This window comes from Andrographis paniculata, unplaced genomic scaffold (genome assembly GCF_009805555.1).
Source record: "Andrographis paniculata isolate CXL003 unplaced genomic scaffold, ASM980555v1 Contig62END, whole genome shotgun sequence".
NCBI lineage: Eukaryota > Viridiplantae > Streptophyta > Magnoliopsida > Lamiales > Acanthaceae > Andrographis > Andrographis paniculata.
This window is the reverse complement of record NW_026137598.1, coordinates 7,999,120-8,016,038: the sequence shown is the minus strand read 5'-3', so window position 1 is coordinate 8,016,038 and position 16,919 is coordinate 7,999,120. Positions and strand designations below refer to the sequence as shown.

The 16,919-nt window shown below is 38.0% G+C and overlaps 4 protein-coding genes across 7 annotated transcripts; 2 read left to right on the top strand and 2 right to left on the bottom strand.

Moving 5' to 3' along the window:
• The first annotated feature begins 895 nt into the window (after nt 1-895).
• LOC127261413 (transcription factor MYB62-like) lies at nt 896-2,109 on the top strand. The gene is made up of 3 exons (XM_051289769.1): nt 896-1,107; nt 1,201-1,330; nt 1,426-2,109. The coding sequence occupies exons 1-3, from the start codon at nt 969-971 to the stop codon at nt 1,967-1,969; spliced, it is 813 nt and encodes a 270-aa protein (XP_051145726.1). The 5' UTR covers nt 896-968; the 3' UTR covers nt 1,970-2,109.
• Nucleotides 2,110-2,405: 296 nt separating this feature from the next.
• LOC127261414 (uncharacterized) lies at nt 2,406-4,999 on the bottom strand. 4 transcript variants are annotated; one of them, XR_007840912.1, is made up of 5 exons: nt 4,123-4,999; nt 3,919-3,998; nt 3,770-3,839; nt 3,288-3,436; nt 2,406-2,788 (listed from the first exon to the last, which is right to left on the bottom strand). XR_007840912.1 is itself a non-coding variant. In XM_051289771.1 (3 exons), the coding sequence occupies exons 1-2, from the start codon at nt 4,789-4,791 to the stop codon at nt 3,927-3,929; spliced, it is 741 nt and encodes a 246-aa protein (XP_051145728.1). In that variant the 5' UTR covers nt 4,792-4,999; the 3' UTR covers nt 3,475-3,839; nt 3,919-3,926. The 4 variants fall into 4 exon arrangements, 1 of the variants encoding a protein (XP_051145728.1); XR_007840911.1 differs by lacking the exon at nt 3,288-3,436 and having other exon boundaries at nt 2,409-2,788; XR_007840913.1 differs by lacking the exon at nt 2,406-2,788 and having other exon boundaries at nt 2,818-3,436.
• A 451-nt stretch (nt 5,000-5,450) lies between these two features.
• LOC127260801 (cysteine--tRNA ligase 2, cytoplasmic-like) lies at nt 5,451-9,545 on the top strand. Its single transcript, XM_051288739.1, has 9 exons — nt 5,451-5,760; nt 6,314-6,377; nt 6,912-7,073; nt 7,454-7,624; nt 7,733-8,014; nt 8,102-8,227; nt 8,537-8,755; nt 8,842-8,958; nt 9,042-9,545. Exons 1-9 carry the CDS (start codon nt 5,588-5,590, stop codon nt 9,339-9,341), a joined length of 1,614 nt encoding a protein of 537 aa, XP_051144696.1. The 5' UTR covers nt 5,451-5,587; the 3' UTR covers nt 9,342-9,545.
• A 266-nt stretch (nt 9,546-9,811) lies between these two features.
• LOC127260800 (zinc finger protein BRUTUS-like) lies at nt 9,812-16,511 on the bottom strand. Its single transcript, XM_051288738.1, has 14 exons — nt 16,115-16,511; nt 15,084-15,293; nt 14,732-14,926; nt 14,329-14,645; nt 13,797-14,019; nt 13,491-13,659; nt 12,172-13,386; nt 11,887-12,058; nt 11,566-11,781; nt 11,352-11,489; nt 10,871-11,105; nt 10,675-10,734; nt 10,264-10,335; nt 9,812-10,170 (listed from the first exon to the last, which is right to left on the bottom strand). The coding sequence occupies exons 1-14, from the start codon at nt 16,397-16,399 to the stop codon at nt 10,039-10,041; spliced, it is 3,639 nt and encodes a 1,212-aa protein (XP_051144695.1). The 5' UTR covers nt 16,400-16,511; the 3' UTR covers nt 9,812-10,038.
• Nucleotides 16,512-16,919: the final 408 nt, after the last annotated feature.

Genomic DNA, 16,919 nt, shown 5'->3' with positions numbered 1-16,919 from the left:
ATATTCCTTTTCGTAACTTCATTTCCTTGGTGTTTCCTTTCTATTAATAATTAATAATAACAATTTATATTACATGACATTTTGAGATGTACTACATAATATGAAAATCATGAAAATTTATTTTCAAGCTGTTGGTGGAGATGGAATTAACAGGAAGCAATAATATGACGTCATCAATCCAGTCCTCAGCCATATATTACTAGTATTAATTTATATACAGACATAAGAAAGAAAACAAAAAACATTGAATTGATTATCATTTAAAAATAAATAAATAAAAAAAGAGTGGCTGTTTGGGTCCCACATAGGGAGATGCTGATTTTCATACATTGCATGGAGACGACGTCAGAGTCAGCAGCCTCACATCCAAGAAAATTCTATGGTGTGTTCTTTTGGGGATTTTTCCAAATTTTTATTATTCATTCAATTTTTTTTTTCTTAAAAAAATCAAATCAAACACTTATTTTTTACTTTTTATATTATATTAAAAAATAATTTTACATTCAGAATATCACGTCAACACTGTTTATATCACATCATACAACTATTCCAATTTACTGTTCAAATCTCAATTCAAAATTCAAACCCTCAAACAAACACACCAAATATATTACTCCCTTCGTCGTACCTATTATGCCCCTTATGATTTCGGTATTTGTTGATATCCCATGTCGCTTTTCTTTTAAAAAAAAATAATTATATATTTTTAATTATTTTTTAATTATTCATATTCTAAATTCTGTATCAAATATATATATATATATTTATATAAAAATAATCATTTCTCCATCATTATTAATCAAATCAAAAAAACTGGAAGTAATAAAAAGGACAAGATAAGATCTGTCATCAAACTCCCCCAATTGGCTCCACCATTTCCATACCTTTTTTTGAACATCCAAAAATTAATCTCACACTATAAAATCTCCTGCACTGCAAGTCCGTAATCAGTCTCTCTCTCTCTCATCATGACCAAAACCAGAGACAGAAACTCGGAAGAATCTGAGTTGAGAAGAGGGCCATGGACACTCGAAGAAGACACACTCCTTATTCAGTACGTCACCTCCCATGGCGAAGGCCGATGGAATTCTTTAGCCAAAGATGCAGGTCTGATCATTTATTTTATTTGATTATCAAGACAACCTCGTACTATTTATTTACTTCTGCAATAAATTAATTAATAATCGTGTGTTTGTGTAGGGCTGAAGAGGACAGGGAAGAGTTGCAGGCTACGGTGGCTGAATTATTTGAATCCCGACATTAAAAGGGGAAACTTCACCCCACACGAGCAGCTACTCATTCTTGAACTCCATTCCAAATGGGGAAACAGGTCCCGGTCCCTCTTTTATTTTTAATTATTATTTCAAAATTATTGTAATAACAAGAACTAATTAATGTTCGATCAATGGATTCGGATAAGTCCAGGTGGTCGAAAATTGCGAAGCACTTGCCCGGAAGAACAGACAACGAGATCAAGAACTACTGGAGAACACGTGTGCAGAAACAGGCACGTCAGCTACGTGTAGATTCCAACAGTACCAAGTTTCTAGAAGCCGCCAGACTCTTCTGGAAGCCGATGTTGCTCGAAAAGACGACGGCGGACGGCGGCTGTAGTCCATCTATGTCGGCGGCGCCGCCAATCTCCACCGCGGAGCTGCCTCCTCCGCCGCCGTGTCCCAAACCCAGCTCTGTAGAAAAAATGGGATCGATCCAGAGCCAGCTGTACTCGCCCGATTATTGTAATTTAGGAAAATCACAGGCCGAGGAGAAGAATAATAATTACTACTACGTGGGCGATGAAGGCGTGCAAGAACTGGAGCTGATGGAGGCTGCAGACAGTTATCTTCCACTCTACGGCTGCCACGTGGATGGGGCTGATTGGCTGGCAGAGGAGCTAGGGCAAAGCTTTTTGAATAGTGATGAATTGTGGCAATTCAAGAAGGGTGAGGAATTAATAATTGGTGTCTAGAATCTAATATAGAAATAAATCTACATCGATAGATACACTACTCATCTTTAATTACAAAAATCGCCCTTATTTTTGAACTAGGGTCTTGATTATCTCATAAGGGATTTATTGTTATTATTAGTTAATTTAATCTAATCTTCTTCTCCTCTTTTGAAGTACTTTTGTTAAAGTAATAGTCATTAACAAGTTGAGCTGAACTGAACAACATAAAGATATCGCATGGGAACAGTAGAATGACCGTCTCATCTAAAAACGCAACCTATTAAGAAAACACATCATTAATCGAGCCTAACTGAATCGAATACGAACACAAACTCAAACTCAAATACTAAAAAAGTTTAACGAGCCAAGTTAAAAAACTTAACAAACGAACACGAATACTATTCACATACAGTAACGAACGAAACATGAACACTTAAAATTTTATTTAGCGTGACAGTAACAACTCTAATAACTTGTATGGTTAGCTTAATAAAATGAATTTAGACCGTAGTATATTGGAATGTTGATATACAGGGAGAGTAGAATATTACTATAAGATAATCTAGGATTAGAATTAGATTAGCTTAAGGTAAAGAATCAGCGCAGGAAAGAAGCCATAGCCATTACAATCAATATATCTGATCAGGGGTTTAGTTGTCCATCCTTCTGTGGTTCATTCTTGGGAGATCCGGGACCCCAGCACCTCACTGTCAGTGCCATGCCATGCCATGCACACAAATGTAGCTGGAGGTCCCTGGCCCAGCAGGCTCTAGATCAAGAGTTTCTTCTCTTTTGTTGACTGGTTAAAAACTAAATTCTTCAGATAACTAAAAAGATCTGGACAGGAAATTACCAAGTGTAAGATGGAGAAAACCTGAATTGTTTTGTGAAAAACTAAGAAAGAAAAGAAGAATATATATAATTAAGAAAAGGGCCGTGAAGTATAAGTAAAAACAAAGCAATATTCATAGGAGTTTGTCATGCCTTGCTTCAAGATTCTTTCTTTAAGTACTTATTTATGATTAAGGTGACTGACTAGTTGTAGCTTTGAAAAGCTCTGATCTCTGTTCTTACAAACAAAGATGATGAGTTTGTTCTTCACATAAGCTGTTTTCAAGACACCCCGATTTTGAATTGGGATAAATCTGAAATAGCTTAAAGAATCCTAATAAAAAAGGGTTCATATAGTCTACAATCGTTAGGTAACAATGATGATGAATAATAAGTATAGAGACAAAAAGAAAAAACATGAAAGCAATTTCACAATTTAAACAATATGGAGAATAAGAGAATGAAACTGTTTCTACCAAATTTCTAAAGATCACATAACAATCACCTTAAGAACAATTTGATCTTAAGTGGTTGCTGGTATAGACTTCACATAAATGAATCAGAGGCAAGCCTAAAAGCATGCTGAAGAAAGATCGAACTAAACAATATATGAAAATTTTCCGAAGTCATCCCCGGTGCATAGCCAACGAAATCCTATTTCAATAAGATAGACAAACCATGGTGTATAATAATTAGTAAACGAAACAAGAAAAGGGCATAATGAACAAGAACAGAGATGTTAACTTCAAACATAATTAAACATGAATACCATAAAAGCACAATCTTCTGTAAGTGATAAGTGAAACAAAAGCTACCCAAGAGGGTATTTGCATTATGTTAAATATACGTAAAAGGAACAAACTGAAGTATCGACAGTTTGATAAGGCAAAGCAAACAATGCTTGCTCTCTTACAACCATATTTTAAGATAAAATTTCGACTTAGAAACACCAAATTCAGAATGCTGAGCAACAGAACACCAAATTACCACCACTCATCATAATTGAACATCTTCAGCAGCAAAAGAACACAGGCCTCCAGCTTTCAACTCCTCAGAACTGCAAAGCAAACAACAGATTCAGATGCTCATCTTCAACATCAAAAGATTATAAACATTAGTCTAAACAAATACAATACCTCAAAAATCATCGAGTTGGTTTGGGAACTTCGTACATGCTTGGGGTAACTTCAGTAAGATACAAACCTGGAAACAGACCCTGCCCAAATTGAAGAGAAAAAATTAATGGATAGAAAAGTGGTTCTGTAGATTAGAGCATTAGACCATATAACAATTGTCGCCATAAACAAATCGAGCAAAAATGGATTGTGAATTATACTTACATCCAAATTCTTCTGAATCGCCTTAGGCCTCTTCTTCGGTTTGGCCGGCAGGCGGCGATTAAATATGTTGAAGTAATCTTCTTCGATTTCCTTTTTTGAAAGAGACAATGAGAACTTCGGCCTCTTCGATTTCTCGACTCTGCCATTACCTCTGTGATTTGGAGACTTCGCAGCGGAAACTCCTGGGTCGTGCCGCGGAGAATCGACCTTCAAACCCTTGCCATCGGCGATCCCGTTCTCCGACGCCAAACAGGGATCTCGCCTCTTCCGCAAGTTCCACGAACAGTTTCTCTTAGCTCCGCTTGACTCCGCCGCATGATTCGGCAGCTGTGGCGAGAGTTGCGGAGGAACAGAGACCTCGCCTTCCTCGGGTACGTCCTTTAGAGCGTCATTCGCTAGCAGAAAAAACTCGGGGACATTGAAATTGAGTTTCGCTTCCTCCGCCGCACGCTTTGATGCCTCGGTATTGTCGCTCACCATACGTAGCTTTTGGATTCGAATTTTATACGCTTCATCGGAAGCACCAGAGTCCCTGGCGGCGAAGCCACCGCCCACTGCGATTTGCAGATTATTTCCGACATTCCTGCAACGGAGATGACGCTGCTTCGCCCACCGCAATTTGCGCGGCATCGAGAAATTGTGCAGAGCCTCGGATCGATTCGTACCCATAGTAGATATCTCCCTTGAATCACACTTCACAACCGCAACAGGTCCGTCTCGAGAAGAAATAAGTTGCGTGCCCTACGTCTAACAGAACGAATCGAAATCGAGAACAGAATGAATGAATGAATTGGAGAAGAAGATGCGCAGCGAAGAGAAAAGAGTTTAACCTCGATGTGTTGTAGGGAGTTATGGTGTCATACCGGAAAGGAGAAGCTTCGAGGTTTATTTATATGGAGGGAGGGGTATTTTCGTCACTTTTTTAGGGCTGGTAGACACGTGTCGCATCCTTTTGATAGTTTATGTTGATACGACGTCGTAGCGAGTTTTCTTTTTGACATACACAAACTTTGTAGAAAAATATTCTTTTATTTGTAGACATTTGATTAGGATAATATTTTTGGAAGTTAAAAAAAAAAAAATAATAATAAGGATAGTTGATATGATTTGTTGTGAGAAAAAACAAATTAAATTAAAAGATTATCGAAAAATATCAAATAATTTACATGAACATATATAGCATAGATATTTTTTACAAATTCTGAAAATTGAATGATATTGTCAGTATTTCAAAACCGTAACATCTATACAGTAAATGTAATAAATCCTTAATCTAATTCGTTAAATTTTATTTTAAAAGTATTTCATTATTAATTTAAAAAGGAATAGAATTGCGTCTGGCTACCCATTTCCACCGACTATAACGCTAGGGTTCTGATTATCGGCGGTGCAGAGCAGCCGCTGGAAGGTTTTCCGATCGTCCGAGGCCACAATTTTCTCCTCTGGTGTTTCGATTGCGGCAGAAATGGCGAAAGGAAGACCGGAATTTCAAGTGTACAATACGATGACGAAGCAGAAGGAAATTTTTAAGCCTAGAGTCGACGGCAAAGTCGGAATGTACGTTTGCGGCGTCACCTCTTACGATCTGAGCCATATTGGCCACGCGCGTGCGTATGTGGCTTTCGACGTTCTCTACAGGTTTCATTTTCGCGCCTTCTTATTGGATGAAGTTGTTGGTAATTTGATTGTTAATTTTTGTGAGCACAGTGTATTGGATTGCATATATTTTTCTGGAGTTTTGGATATGTGAATTTGATTACTTTGAAGATAAAGGCGCTCATTTTGGTTAATTGTCGATAATAAACAAACGTTGATAGAATCAACAGTATGTGATCGATGATCCTTCAGAATTGGGTTCAAATGTAAAGGTTTTGATTTTCTGTACTCTGAATATTTTTGAATTTGAATTAGAGTGGGATTATTTGTCAGGTAACTGTTAATAGGTAGGAAGTGAAAGCAATCCATTCAAGTTGTTGCCATTGTTGCAGAAGGTGAAAATAAGTTAGGATCTTGAATTTACTACCTTAATGGAGTATAAAAGAACTTCTGAAAGCATTCTGTGTTGACTTGTATCAATCTGTATGGCATGCCAATTATAATTTTTTCTGATTCTGCAAATGTATCTGTTGCTCTAACATTTTTCACCATTACTTTCTCTGTGAAATGTATTTATTGAAATGTAATTCTGCAGATACCTGAAATATTTGGGATATGAGGTTGTTTATGTTCGCAATTTCACTGATGTGGATGATAAGGTGAGAGTCTGCCATTGGCTGGTTCTGTTACGAATATGTGAAAAGATTCACTATATATATTTTTGATTGACTGGAGCAAGAATCCATATTATGATTTGTATGGTGGAAAGGAGGTTTTATATTTTACCTTTCACATTGACAATATAAATAATTCAATATATCATATACTTTGTATTCGCGACATGGATCCTATCATTGAATAATGTATAGGTTTTTGCGGCGATATCAACTTCCTTAGTTATTACTTATATTGAACCTTAAGTTTTGACCTGAATATATAGGATTTTGCAGTAAATGACGAAATCCTAAATCACTAAAGATCACCACTTTATCAGCAGTATAGATTTGTTTACGTGTATTGTTTTCAACTAACTGATACGTTATAGAGGCCTAGTAGCTAGAACGCAATTGTGATTTTTTTATTATTTTTAAACTGCTGTTTTTTTCTTTCAAGAGAGGGCAAATAAATGGTATTCCTTGATTTTGTATTCTGTTAGATCAGCTTTACAAGATTATGATGATCTATGAAATCAGATTATTCGAAGAGCAAATGAAACTGGCGAGGACCCAAAAGCGTTGAGTGCTAGATTCTGCGAAGAGTTTCTTAGTGATATGAGTGATCTCCAATGCCTCCTGCCTGCTCACCAGCCACGTGTTACTGATCATATGGAGCAAATCAAGGACATGATTGCTCAGGTAAATTCTCTTGGATTATTTGAATCCCTTAAAAGCTAGTGTAAATTCTACTCCTGTGTAATCTATTTGGATCTTGTTCTGATAAATCTATGCCTGAAAACAACATTGATTGATATCCCTGCGTTTGACATTCTCCAAATGGGTATATCAGTGGTACTACTATTTCTGGATAGCGGTTCAGTAAATGCAAATATGATAATTATTATTTCCGACATAAAATCTTACCAGGTTGTTGCAGGGATGTTGCAATGGTGGTTATTGACCATTTTCGTGAAGCACAAATCAAAGTTTCTTACTTTTTTACCTCCTTTTGTCATCTCTTACAGTGATATTTCAGTCCCTTACCTTCTCTCTTATTTATTCATTCATTTATTTTGTAGATTATTGATAATGGCTGCGCTTATGCGGTTGATGGTGATGTTTACTTCTCTGTTGACAAATTCCCAAATTATGGTATTTTATCTGGACGGAAACTAGAGGATAATAGAGCTGGGGAACGTGTAGCTGTTGATGACAGAAAACGAAATCCTGCAGATTTTGCCTTGTGGAAGGTAAAAAAAGGAAAAGCCGAAGCTGTATAATTTGAACTTTTATAATTTTGCTTTTCCATACCTCAGTTAAATGCTTTGTTTCCTTTCTCTTTTCTATTCTTCCTGCAGGCTTCAAAGCCTGGTGAGCCACGATGGGATAGTCCCTGGGGCCCCGGAAGACCGGGATGGCATATTGAATGCAGTGCTATGAGTGCTCACTACCTCACGCATACATTCGATATTCATGGTGGTGGGATGGATTTGATATTCCCTCATCATGAAAATGAGATAGCACAGAGTTGTGCTGCTTGCCCTGACAGCAAAATTAATTACTGGATGCATAATGGTTTTGTCACAGCGAACGACGAAAAAATGTCTAAATCGCTTGGGAACTTTTTTACTATCCGTGAGGTATAATTGCAATTGATTGTTGCTCCATGTTCGACATTTAAAGGTAGTCAGTAATTTCTTATCTATACAACGTGTCTCTTTTTGCAGGTTACAAAGTTGTATCACCCACTGGCACTGAGATATTTCTTACTGGGAACTCACTACCGGTCTCCTGTTAATTATTCAATATCACAGATAGAAATTGCATCGGAAGCTGTTTTCTACATCTATCAGGTGAGAAAAAACACATCAATTTCTTCACTGCATGTTCTGATCTTGCTACTGATAATCTTCCTTGTCTGAGCTACTCTGAAAAAATACCCGTGGTTGGAAGCTCCTCGACAATTACACTAAGAAGTGATTATTTATTTATTTATTTATTTTCATAACATAGATGAAGAAGACAAATTTGATAAGTATGATTGGAATAAAAAATCAGAATGTGTGCTTGTCTTAATTTATCTTTCAGGCTTGTGTTACTGTTAATTATGTTGGCTAATTCACCGTAGAAGATTTTTTTGACGTAATAGTTGTCTTCGACAGACATTGCAAGATTGTGAAGAGGCGTTGGTGACATTGAAAGAAGAGATAGGAGCAAGTGGGAAAACAGTCCGAATCATCCCTGCTGCGCAGGAATGCATTGCAAAGCTGCAGGAAGAATTCGAGACAAAATTGGCTGATGATTTGCACACACCAACTATACTGAATTCCTCCCTTCAGGAAGCCTTGAGATTTATGAATAGTTCTGTCAACATGCTCAAGGCAGCAATCTGTTCCCAACAATTTCATCATATGTTAATCCATTCTTATTGTCATTCTAAGATAAATCATTTCTTCTTTTCTTTCAGAAGAAGCAGCAGAAGCAACAGCAATTATCTAATGCCCAGTCCCTGATCGATTTACAGAAAGAAACAAAGCAAGTCTTGGATGTTCTTGGGTTGCTCTCCATTTCCAGTTATGCCGAGGTACCATTGACACTCATCCAAATTACTATATCAGCAAAATTCCATTTGTTTTCCAAGCTACACTGGACTCTCGATTCCCACAGGTTTTGCAACAGCTGAAAGATAAAGCTCTCATAAGGGCAGGAGTAACTGAAGATGAGATATCGCATCAGATTGGAGAAAGAATGTTAGCTAGAAAAGCCAAAGAGTTTGCGAAAAGTGATCAGATCAGGAGCGATCTTGCTGCTAAAGGAATCGCGTTAATGGATGTCGGGAAGGAAACAGTGTGGAGGCCGTGTGTGCCTGTACAACAAGAACAACCAAATGTTGCAGTAGCAACAAACGAAAAACAGCCTGCCCCAACCGAGAATGGTCAGTCATCTGCTGCCCCAGTAAGTACATAGCACTATGCAGCCTGCTTAATATTATCGACTCTATAACTCACATTGGACGAAGTATTCATTATCAATACCTGTAACATTTGGGTCTCCCTCTCATACATGACAAATATTACTTACTATTGTTGGTGGGTCAATGTGAAGTTTTTGGTGCATTGCACCCTTTGAGACTACTAATTAAATGGATAAGAGAGATATTTATGCTTTACAGCCTTGGGCTATTTAATTTACGGTTTTGTCCCTCTGCCGGGATCTGCTGTTATGTTATGTTTGCTACATGCTCAATGTTCTGATGTTTTCTAGCATTATGGGCAGAATGTCACTCTAGAATTTCTTTGTCTACGTAGATACGTATAAGAACATAGATTTGAAGAAGGGACCATCTTTCATTCTTTCTAGTCGAACATAAAAGCATCTTTTGATCAATTCAAGGTAAACATATTCGATATCTTCTATGAATTCACAACTAAAACAGCTTGGTATAGCTTTACATAATTATTGGAAGAGTTTAGATGAATTAAACAAGGTCATAGTAACATTTTAAAGTTTCTCCTCATTACCATAGTTTTACTAACTGCTGCGTCAATAACAAAAAAAATTAACTACTTAGAAGTGGCAAGATACCTGAATTGCCTCCACCATGTGGAATCCATCATGCTTTTTACAGTCATCATCCGAAACCACAAATTCTCGAACCAGGAAGCTATGTTGAACAGTTAGGATCTGGATCAACCTTAATTACTCGGGTGTTGTATGATCCACATAGGGCACACTTGTGGTACAACCAATGAAATGGTGCCCTTCCCTTTCTGTTGCAGTCGTTGCATAGAATGTCCTGCAGGTCCAAAGTCGAGTGTCTCAATCGATATGCTGTAGAAGCAAATGAGAGAGAGGAGACAGGATATATGGAGAGAGTGATTATTCTTACTTGGAATCGATTTCTGTATTCTTCCGGAAGAACTTCAGAAGCCATTAATGCATCAAGCATGCCGAAGTATACCTGGAAGAAGATAGCTTTCTTAGGAATCACAAAACTGAAGGAAGACATCGATATACTTAGCTTGATTTTTACTCTGCTGAACGTCTAGATAGATTATCTTAACACTAATGGCTGATTTCGGTAGAAGAAATTGAGGGTGCAAACAATATATTTCCCCTATTTTGAGACTGATGAAAAAATAGATAAAGGACAAATCTTTTCATTCCCTTAACTTCTAAAAATTTGACGCCTAGCCATAGGGGAACATTTATTAACATTACACTTTTTAAAGAGCTAATAACAAATAAAATCATGTCGGGTACAAAAGCTGGAACTGAAAGGGGTAGAGCCAATACTTACCGACATGTCTCCCATTGATTTGCTGCAAATAGGGCAATTATAGTGCGTACAAGCATATGCCTGATATAGAAGCGAGTGAGAACAAGAAAGGTGTATATATAGAGAGAGAGAGGGGGGGGGGGGGGGGGGGGGGGGGGGGGGGGGGGGGCGCGTGTTTGCAGAAGTGATGATCCCAAATGTGGATAGTTAAACAGACCTGGAAACAAGCAGAATGCATGTAATGGCCACAGGGAAGATCTCTGACTGCTGTGCTTGATGTGAACAAGAAATCACAGCATATAGGGCAGTTAGTTTCGAGACCTTTCTCCCTGCACTTATGGTCCATCAGTTTCTTAGACAAGCAACAATTGCAGGTCATGCAATGGAAGAAATCTATCCCAAGTCCTGTACCAACTCGGCATAAATTGCAGAAAGGACAATGATATACATCCCTGAACGGAAGTTGAAAAAAGAAGTCAGAGGAATGCAAGGAATAGGGCAAATCACATATTCCAAAACCAGCAGTTGTCTCGAAAGATTGAAAAATAGAATTTAAACCAATTTCCTAGGTGTTAATCTACTGATTCAATTCAATTCTTCAATACAAAGTAACAATGCTACTGTTATTATGTAATCAGACTCAGAAAAACCTTGACCATAGTACCCTACGTTACGGGCAAAGAAACACAACATCTTACCTTTCATCATCGAAGAATTTGCAGCTACTGCAATAGTATTTCGCCATGAGGAGTCCATTGCAAGATGGGGTCATACAAACTGGTCCAACAGGCTGTATCTTCAGGCAATTCATGCACATCATTTCAGATGTTGCTTTCCTACAAAATAAATCAAAATTGGTAACACTTAACCCTCCAAAATTCCACTCCAAGGAATCAGATCATCATGCTTTACCTATCCATTGAATGGTCACTGATTTCATCATGGCAGAATCTGCATGCAACCAACTTGCCACAGCAAGCAGCACGAAGTTTGCAGTTTCTTTTGTAATGCTCACATCCAAAGATCTTTTTCTCAGAATCCCGAAATGATGGAGTACACAAGTCCTCCTCGCCTTCAGCAGTGTTATTTCTTGATTGAGAAATTTTCTGTTGAGAAGCTATCCAGCGACTAAGTGGGAATTACAGCAACCATGGTACATCAAATGGACAAAGTTAACAAGATAATATATAAATAAAATAAGAATAATATCAAGAGTTCATCAAATAAGTCAACCTTGTCATTAGATTCTGAAGAAGGTAAGCTTTTCTCCGTGGATCAAGAGTAGAGTCACTAGAGTCCTTCCTTATCTCTGATTCAAGTTCATTTTGGTTCATTCTGAATATATCTTTCCACCCAGGCTTAAATGTATTTTCACTCTGGTCCATGGAATCATGTATATCATATCCTGCAATTGGTCAAATAAAAACCTATGAAGCAAAATCACCTAGCTAAGGAGACCTTATTTTCGACAAAGCACATAAAAAGAACAAGTGGAAATTATTAATGTTTTTCAAGTACCTTGTGGCGTGCTACTTTCTGATGTGGATACCTGTGAAGTTGCAGCAGGTGTCCCTTCCCACCATTCGTTAAGCCACTCCGTAAACATTGTGTTTTTGGTGGCCTGTTTCCACGTGTCCATCATTTCATTTTTCTCTTCCGGAGTAAGTGCAGATGTTACCCAAGGCAACATTGATTGAAGTACCTCTGCTCCAGTTGTGCCAATTATGCGGCCAACAAGTTTGTCCTGTTCCTCCACTGAGAAGTGTCTGTCAAACAATGGCCACAGCTCAACTTCTTCACGCATAATATGATGATCTAATGTCACTTTAATAGATTTGCACATGCTCTGGATCTTTGTCCCAAGCTCGTTATATTTTTTCAAACTACTAGCATTTCTTGAAGACTGAGAAAGACTTTCATGTTGATTTTCAGCTTCATGTTTGGAACTCAAATTTTCATGTAGTTTAGATAGCTCAGCAAGGGCAGAGAAGATATCCTCAAACAACTGTTCTTCCTGCTTGTGGTCCAAAGTGTAAGAATGGCTGACATTATGAAGTGTTTCCTTTGATTCCAGGGCAGGGAATACAATATCATCCTCTGCATTACTATGTGCCTTGTATAAGCCCCATAAAAGTCGAAATCTACCAGTGAACTGTCTGAGGAAATTTTCATCACAGTTGCTAAGTTTCCCAGATGCAACGTCTAGAAATTCCAAATCTTTCCGAATTGCTTTGTGAAACTTGAAAATGTTGTCAATAGGTCGAATGGTAGAGCCACTGACATTGCTGCTAGTTTCTGTTTCCCAGTTGAAAAGACTGGAGCTGAGAGAAGGAGCACTTGAACCAGAAGATAATGATCTCAAAGATTTTGCAGCTGCTAGGGAACTCATTCCTCGATTACTGCTATTGAATCCTAACCCAGGAACACAACAAGACTGGTTTGGCGGAGAAACTTTTAGAGATTCTTCTCCTGAAGTATTGGATGAAGCAGTTTCTTTTGAAGTTGGATTTCTTTCTCCGACTGAATTCACACACTTGCATGCAAAAGTAACTCTTGCATCTAATTCACTTGCGCAGGCAGAAGAATGAAATGGCATTGAAGATTTTTCTGATTCAGGAAGCTCATTTGCAAAACAGCCTCCATTTGCAAAAGAAGATGGACAGATTACTCCAGGACAACCCTTACACGCCCAACCAGAGAACAGAGTTACCAAAGCAGTATCTGATGTTGGAGCTGCAATTTGAAAGAGGTTAGGAAATAATGCTTGCATGCCTATTGCAAAACAATTATTCATGTTTCTAAGAAAACATAGAGAAGTTTGATATTATATTATATACCCGCCATGTGCATGTTATTTAGGAAATGGCGAGCTTCCTCTTGACTCATTGAGCCAACCAACCATGGCAAAACACGTTCAATCAATCTCAGTGGCATCACACACAAGCTCTGATACAGTAGTTCTCGCTGCTGTTTGTGACTGAAATGTTTCCTTGCAAGTGGAAAAACCTATGACATAGTAAAAGATACGTGAAATTTAAATTTTACTTTTTGAGTGCAACAGGTCTTTTGATCAGATTCTGCTGATGATATAAAAATATAAGAGGCAAAACCTGACAACAAGAAAGGATCAGTAAATTGTTCACCTGAACTTCTTCATTATGAAAATGGTTTATCACAGTTTCCATAATATGATCAGCCTCTGAGCATAATCTTGAATAGAATTCTGTAGATGAGTTGGCTCCAGCACTTTCAACGCTCTCTACCAAGCACCTAAATCTGTCAAATTCACTCTCGTCTTCGGCATGCTCCTGAACAAAAGATATCTCTGCATCTACAGCAGGGAATATAACTTTGTCCTCAGCAATGCTGCAGCAGAAGTTTGACATCAACATTCAAAGAGAAAATTTACACACATTGATCCTCAGGGGTTAAGTGGTATAAATCTTGAGGAAAAAATTCTGCCAATTCATTTTTTCTCTTTGGGTCCCACTGTCTACCTAGAAGGTCTAACAAGAAAGGTACAGATGAGGATGAAATTGGAATTTTCATTAATTTCCTTATGAAAATAAAATTACATGTAGAACATAAGCCACGCTAATCACATGCTATAAAATACTAAATTCAGCATGAATTGGATTAATATGGGGGAATCTGCAAATAAACAGTGTGGTTTACCTGTGAAAAATGCAGACTTCAGCTATAAATTGAAGCCGCTTATTAAAGGCAGATAGATCGGAGAAATCTCCATTTGATTTTATACTTCTAGCTGCATCTGCTATATCATGTAATTCCTTTTCAATTGCCCTATGCCAATGCAATATATCATCCAAAGGACAATAAGGAGAAGGCGAAATATCTCTCCCATCACTCTGAGAACTGAAGCAATGTTCTTTCTCCATCAGACCAAAGGAACTGCCAGTGTGTCTAGGATCATTGTCACAATGTTTACGCTTTTTGGACATCCTCACTCCATCCATCCAGGTAAACATAATCTTCATCAGAGAAAGGGAAAAAAGTTAAAACAAGGTTGCAAATTGCTTCATAAATACACTTATAGACAATCCATCTAAGATCTAACCTGCCGGAGCAGCTTTTCATCAGGGATTATCTTCTGCAAGTATTTGCGCATATCTTGCCGCTCATCTAGTGAAATTGATGAGGAAAGCCATGGTAAGAACTCTGCCATCATATTTACAGGAATGCTACAGAAAAATTGCCACGCTAATGATGCCTGCTCCTCAAATGAGAACTTCTCACTGAGCAATGGGAACACCTGCCAGAGAAAAAAATAACATACTGAACCAGAACACACAAGGTATACCTTCCATATAATAGACAATAGAACCATCCTGATCTATTTAAAATGCATTATTATTACATAATAACAAGCTTGTTGCGAATATATTTGTAGCCAAAAATATTATTTGCACCTGCTCCTCTTCTTTGGACATATGCTGACTGATAGATGTTTGAAGGGCTCTCGTGCAAGACGCCAACTCCCTCTTATAGCTTTCTTCAATTTTTGTATTGCTGTCAAGCAATGTGAACAGCTGATCGAAGAGTGCACTTTCCCCCTCATGCTCAAGGGAATAAGTCCTTGCCACATTCTTTACACGGATATCAAGTGCAGGAAAGATAACCTGGCATTATAATTTTGAATTACTCTATTAGTTAAAGTGCATATTCCTCATCATTCTATAAAAATATCAGGTACGTGAAGCACTCAAATGGAATGTAAGAGCACATGAGATCCTATACATTGCTAAATATTTTCTTTTTTCCTTTTGAAACTAAAGTAAAGCAAGAATTAAGTTGAAACTTAAAAGAATAAGTTGTTTCACAATGTTATTGACATAGAGATTAGACTAGCTGAAAGGGTGAAAAAGAAGATTCAGCAAATTACCATGATACTTACTACAAAAATCCTATCGATGCTTTTAAGTATATAAGACAACGTAAACTTATTATAATCCCTTCTAAGTTCTACATATTTATTAAATCAAAGATCCATTATCATTTGTTGGTTTGTCAGGCTCCACCGGAAGATCAATACCCAAAGCTTCATCTTCTATCATCATTTTCCATTTCAAATCTGGCAGTGTTGTCTTTACTATCCTTAATATTGTCAAATTCAAAGCAGTGGCCATCAAGCTTCAGATCAAATTCACAAACACCGCATCCAATGCACATTAATTGCATCTATCATAACATAAGGCCTAGCGTCCTGAAGAACAAACTATCAACACAAACAAGAAATCTGCAGAGGCTAAGTCACTAATCAAACAAAGAAAACCTAAAATCCAAAATTTTTGGCTAGCTTTCGAAAAATGCTCTCCAAACATTTCAACCAAGCTCCACTAAAATTCATAATGAAATACCTTAGTCAAGTTCAAAAGGGAGAAAATACTCCTCCCGGAGCAGACATAATACACGAACCACAAAAAGCATGATGAGCACAAACCTCATCCTCAGCATTACAGTGGTGCCTGTAAATCGAGCGTACGAAAAGGCATTTGTCAATAAACGGCTTAATATCTCCTCCACTCCTATTCGTCGCCAAAGCCATAGCCGATCGATTAAGCCCGTCCAGTTCGTTCCTAATCGCCTTATGGAACAACACAAAAATCCGAATCGGAGACGAAAGGCTGAGCGCCGCAGCCGTGTGTCCAGCCTGATCCACCGGAGCCGCCACCATCGCCGCCGCAATCACCGAAACACCCCCGTCCTGCATCCCCGGCGTCCCCATCTACGCGCACCCAGTCCGTATTCTCGAATTTTTCACTTTCTAGCAATTCATTTCGCATCTCAGTCTCACCATCCGCAACGAGAAAATGCGAAATGAAACGGATAAAATGCGGTACCAACTTATACTGCAACACGTGGCCGGAGGTTCAGGCAAGCTTACGTGGCATCAATGTCCACGTCACCTCGCCACGTCACGCCGGAGGTGACAGCTCACGAGCCTCCGGTGCAATCACGTCCCTTGATCCTACCCCATTAATCAATTCTGACCGTCCGATGGCATCCTCACAAATGCCGTGACTCCGTTCGTACAAAATACATGTAAGAAGCATGATAACACAAAAGTCAAATAACCTACCTAAAAAATCCCAACACAGTTATTAATCAAATACAAATAATTTTGACTGCTTATCTTCACACTGGTCTTAATCAATTCAATCTTGACTTGACTTCCTCCTATATATAAATAAATTTGCAATATTTTATTTCAATGGCCAACTATGAAATTCCATAAACTCCAATAT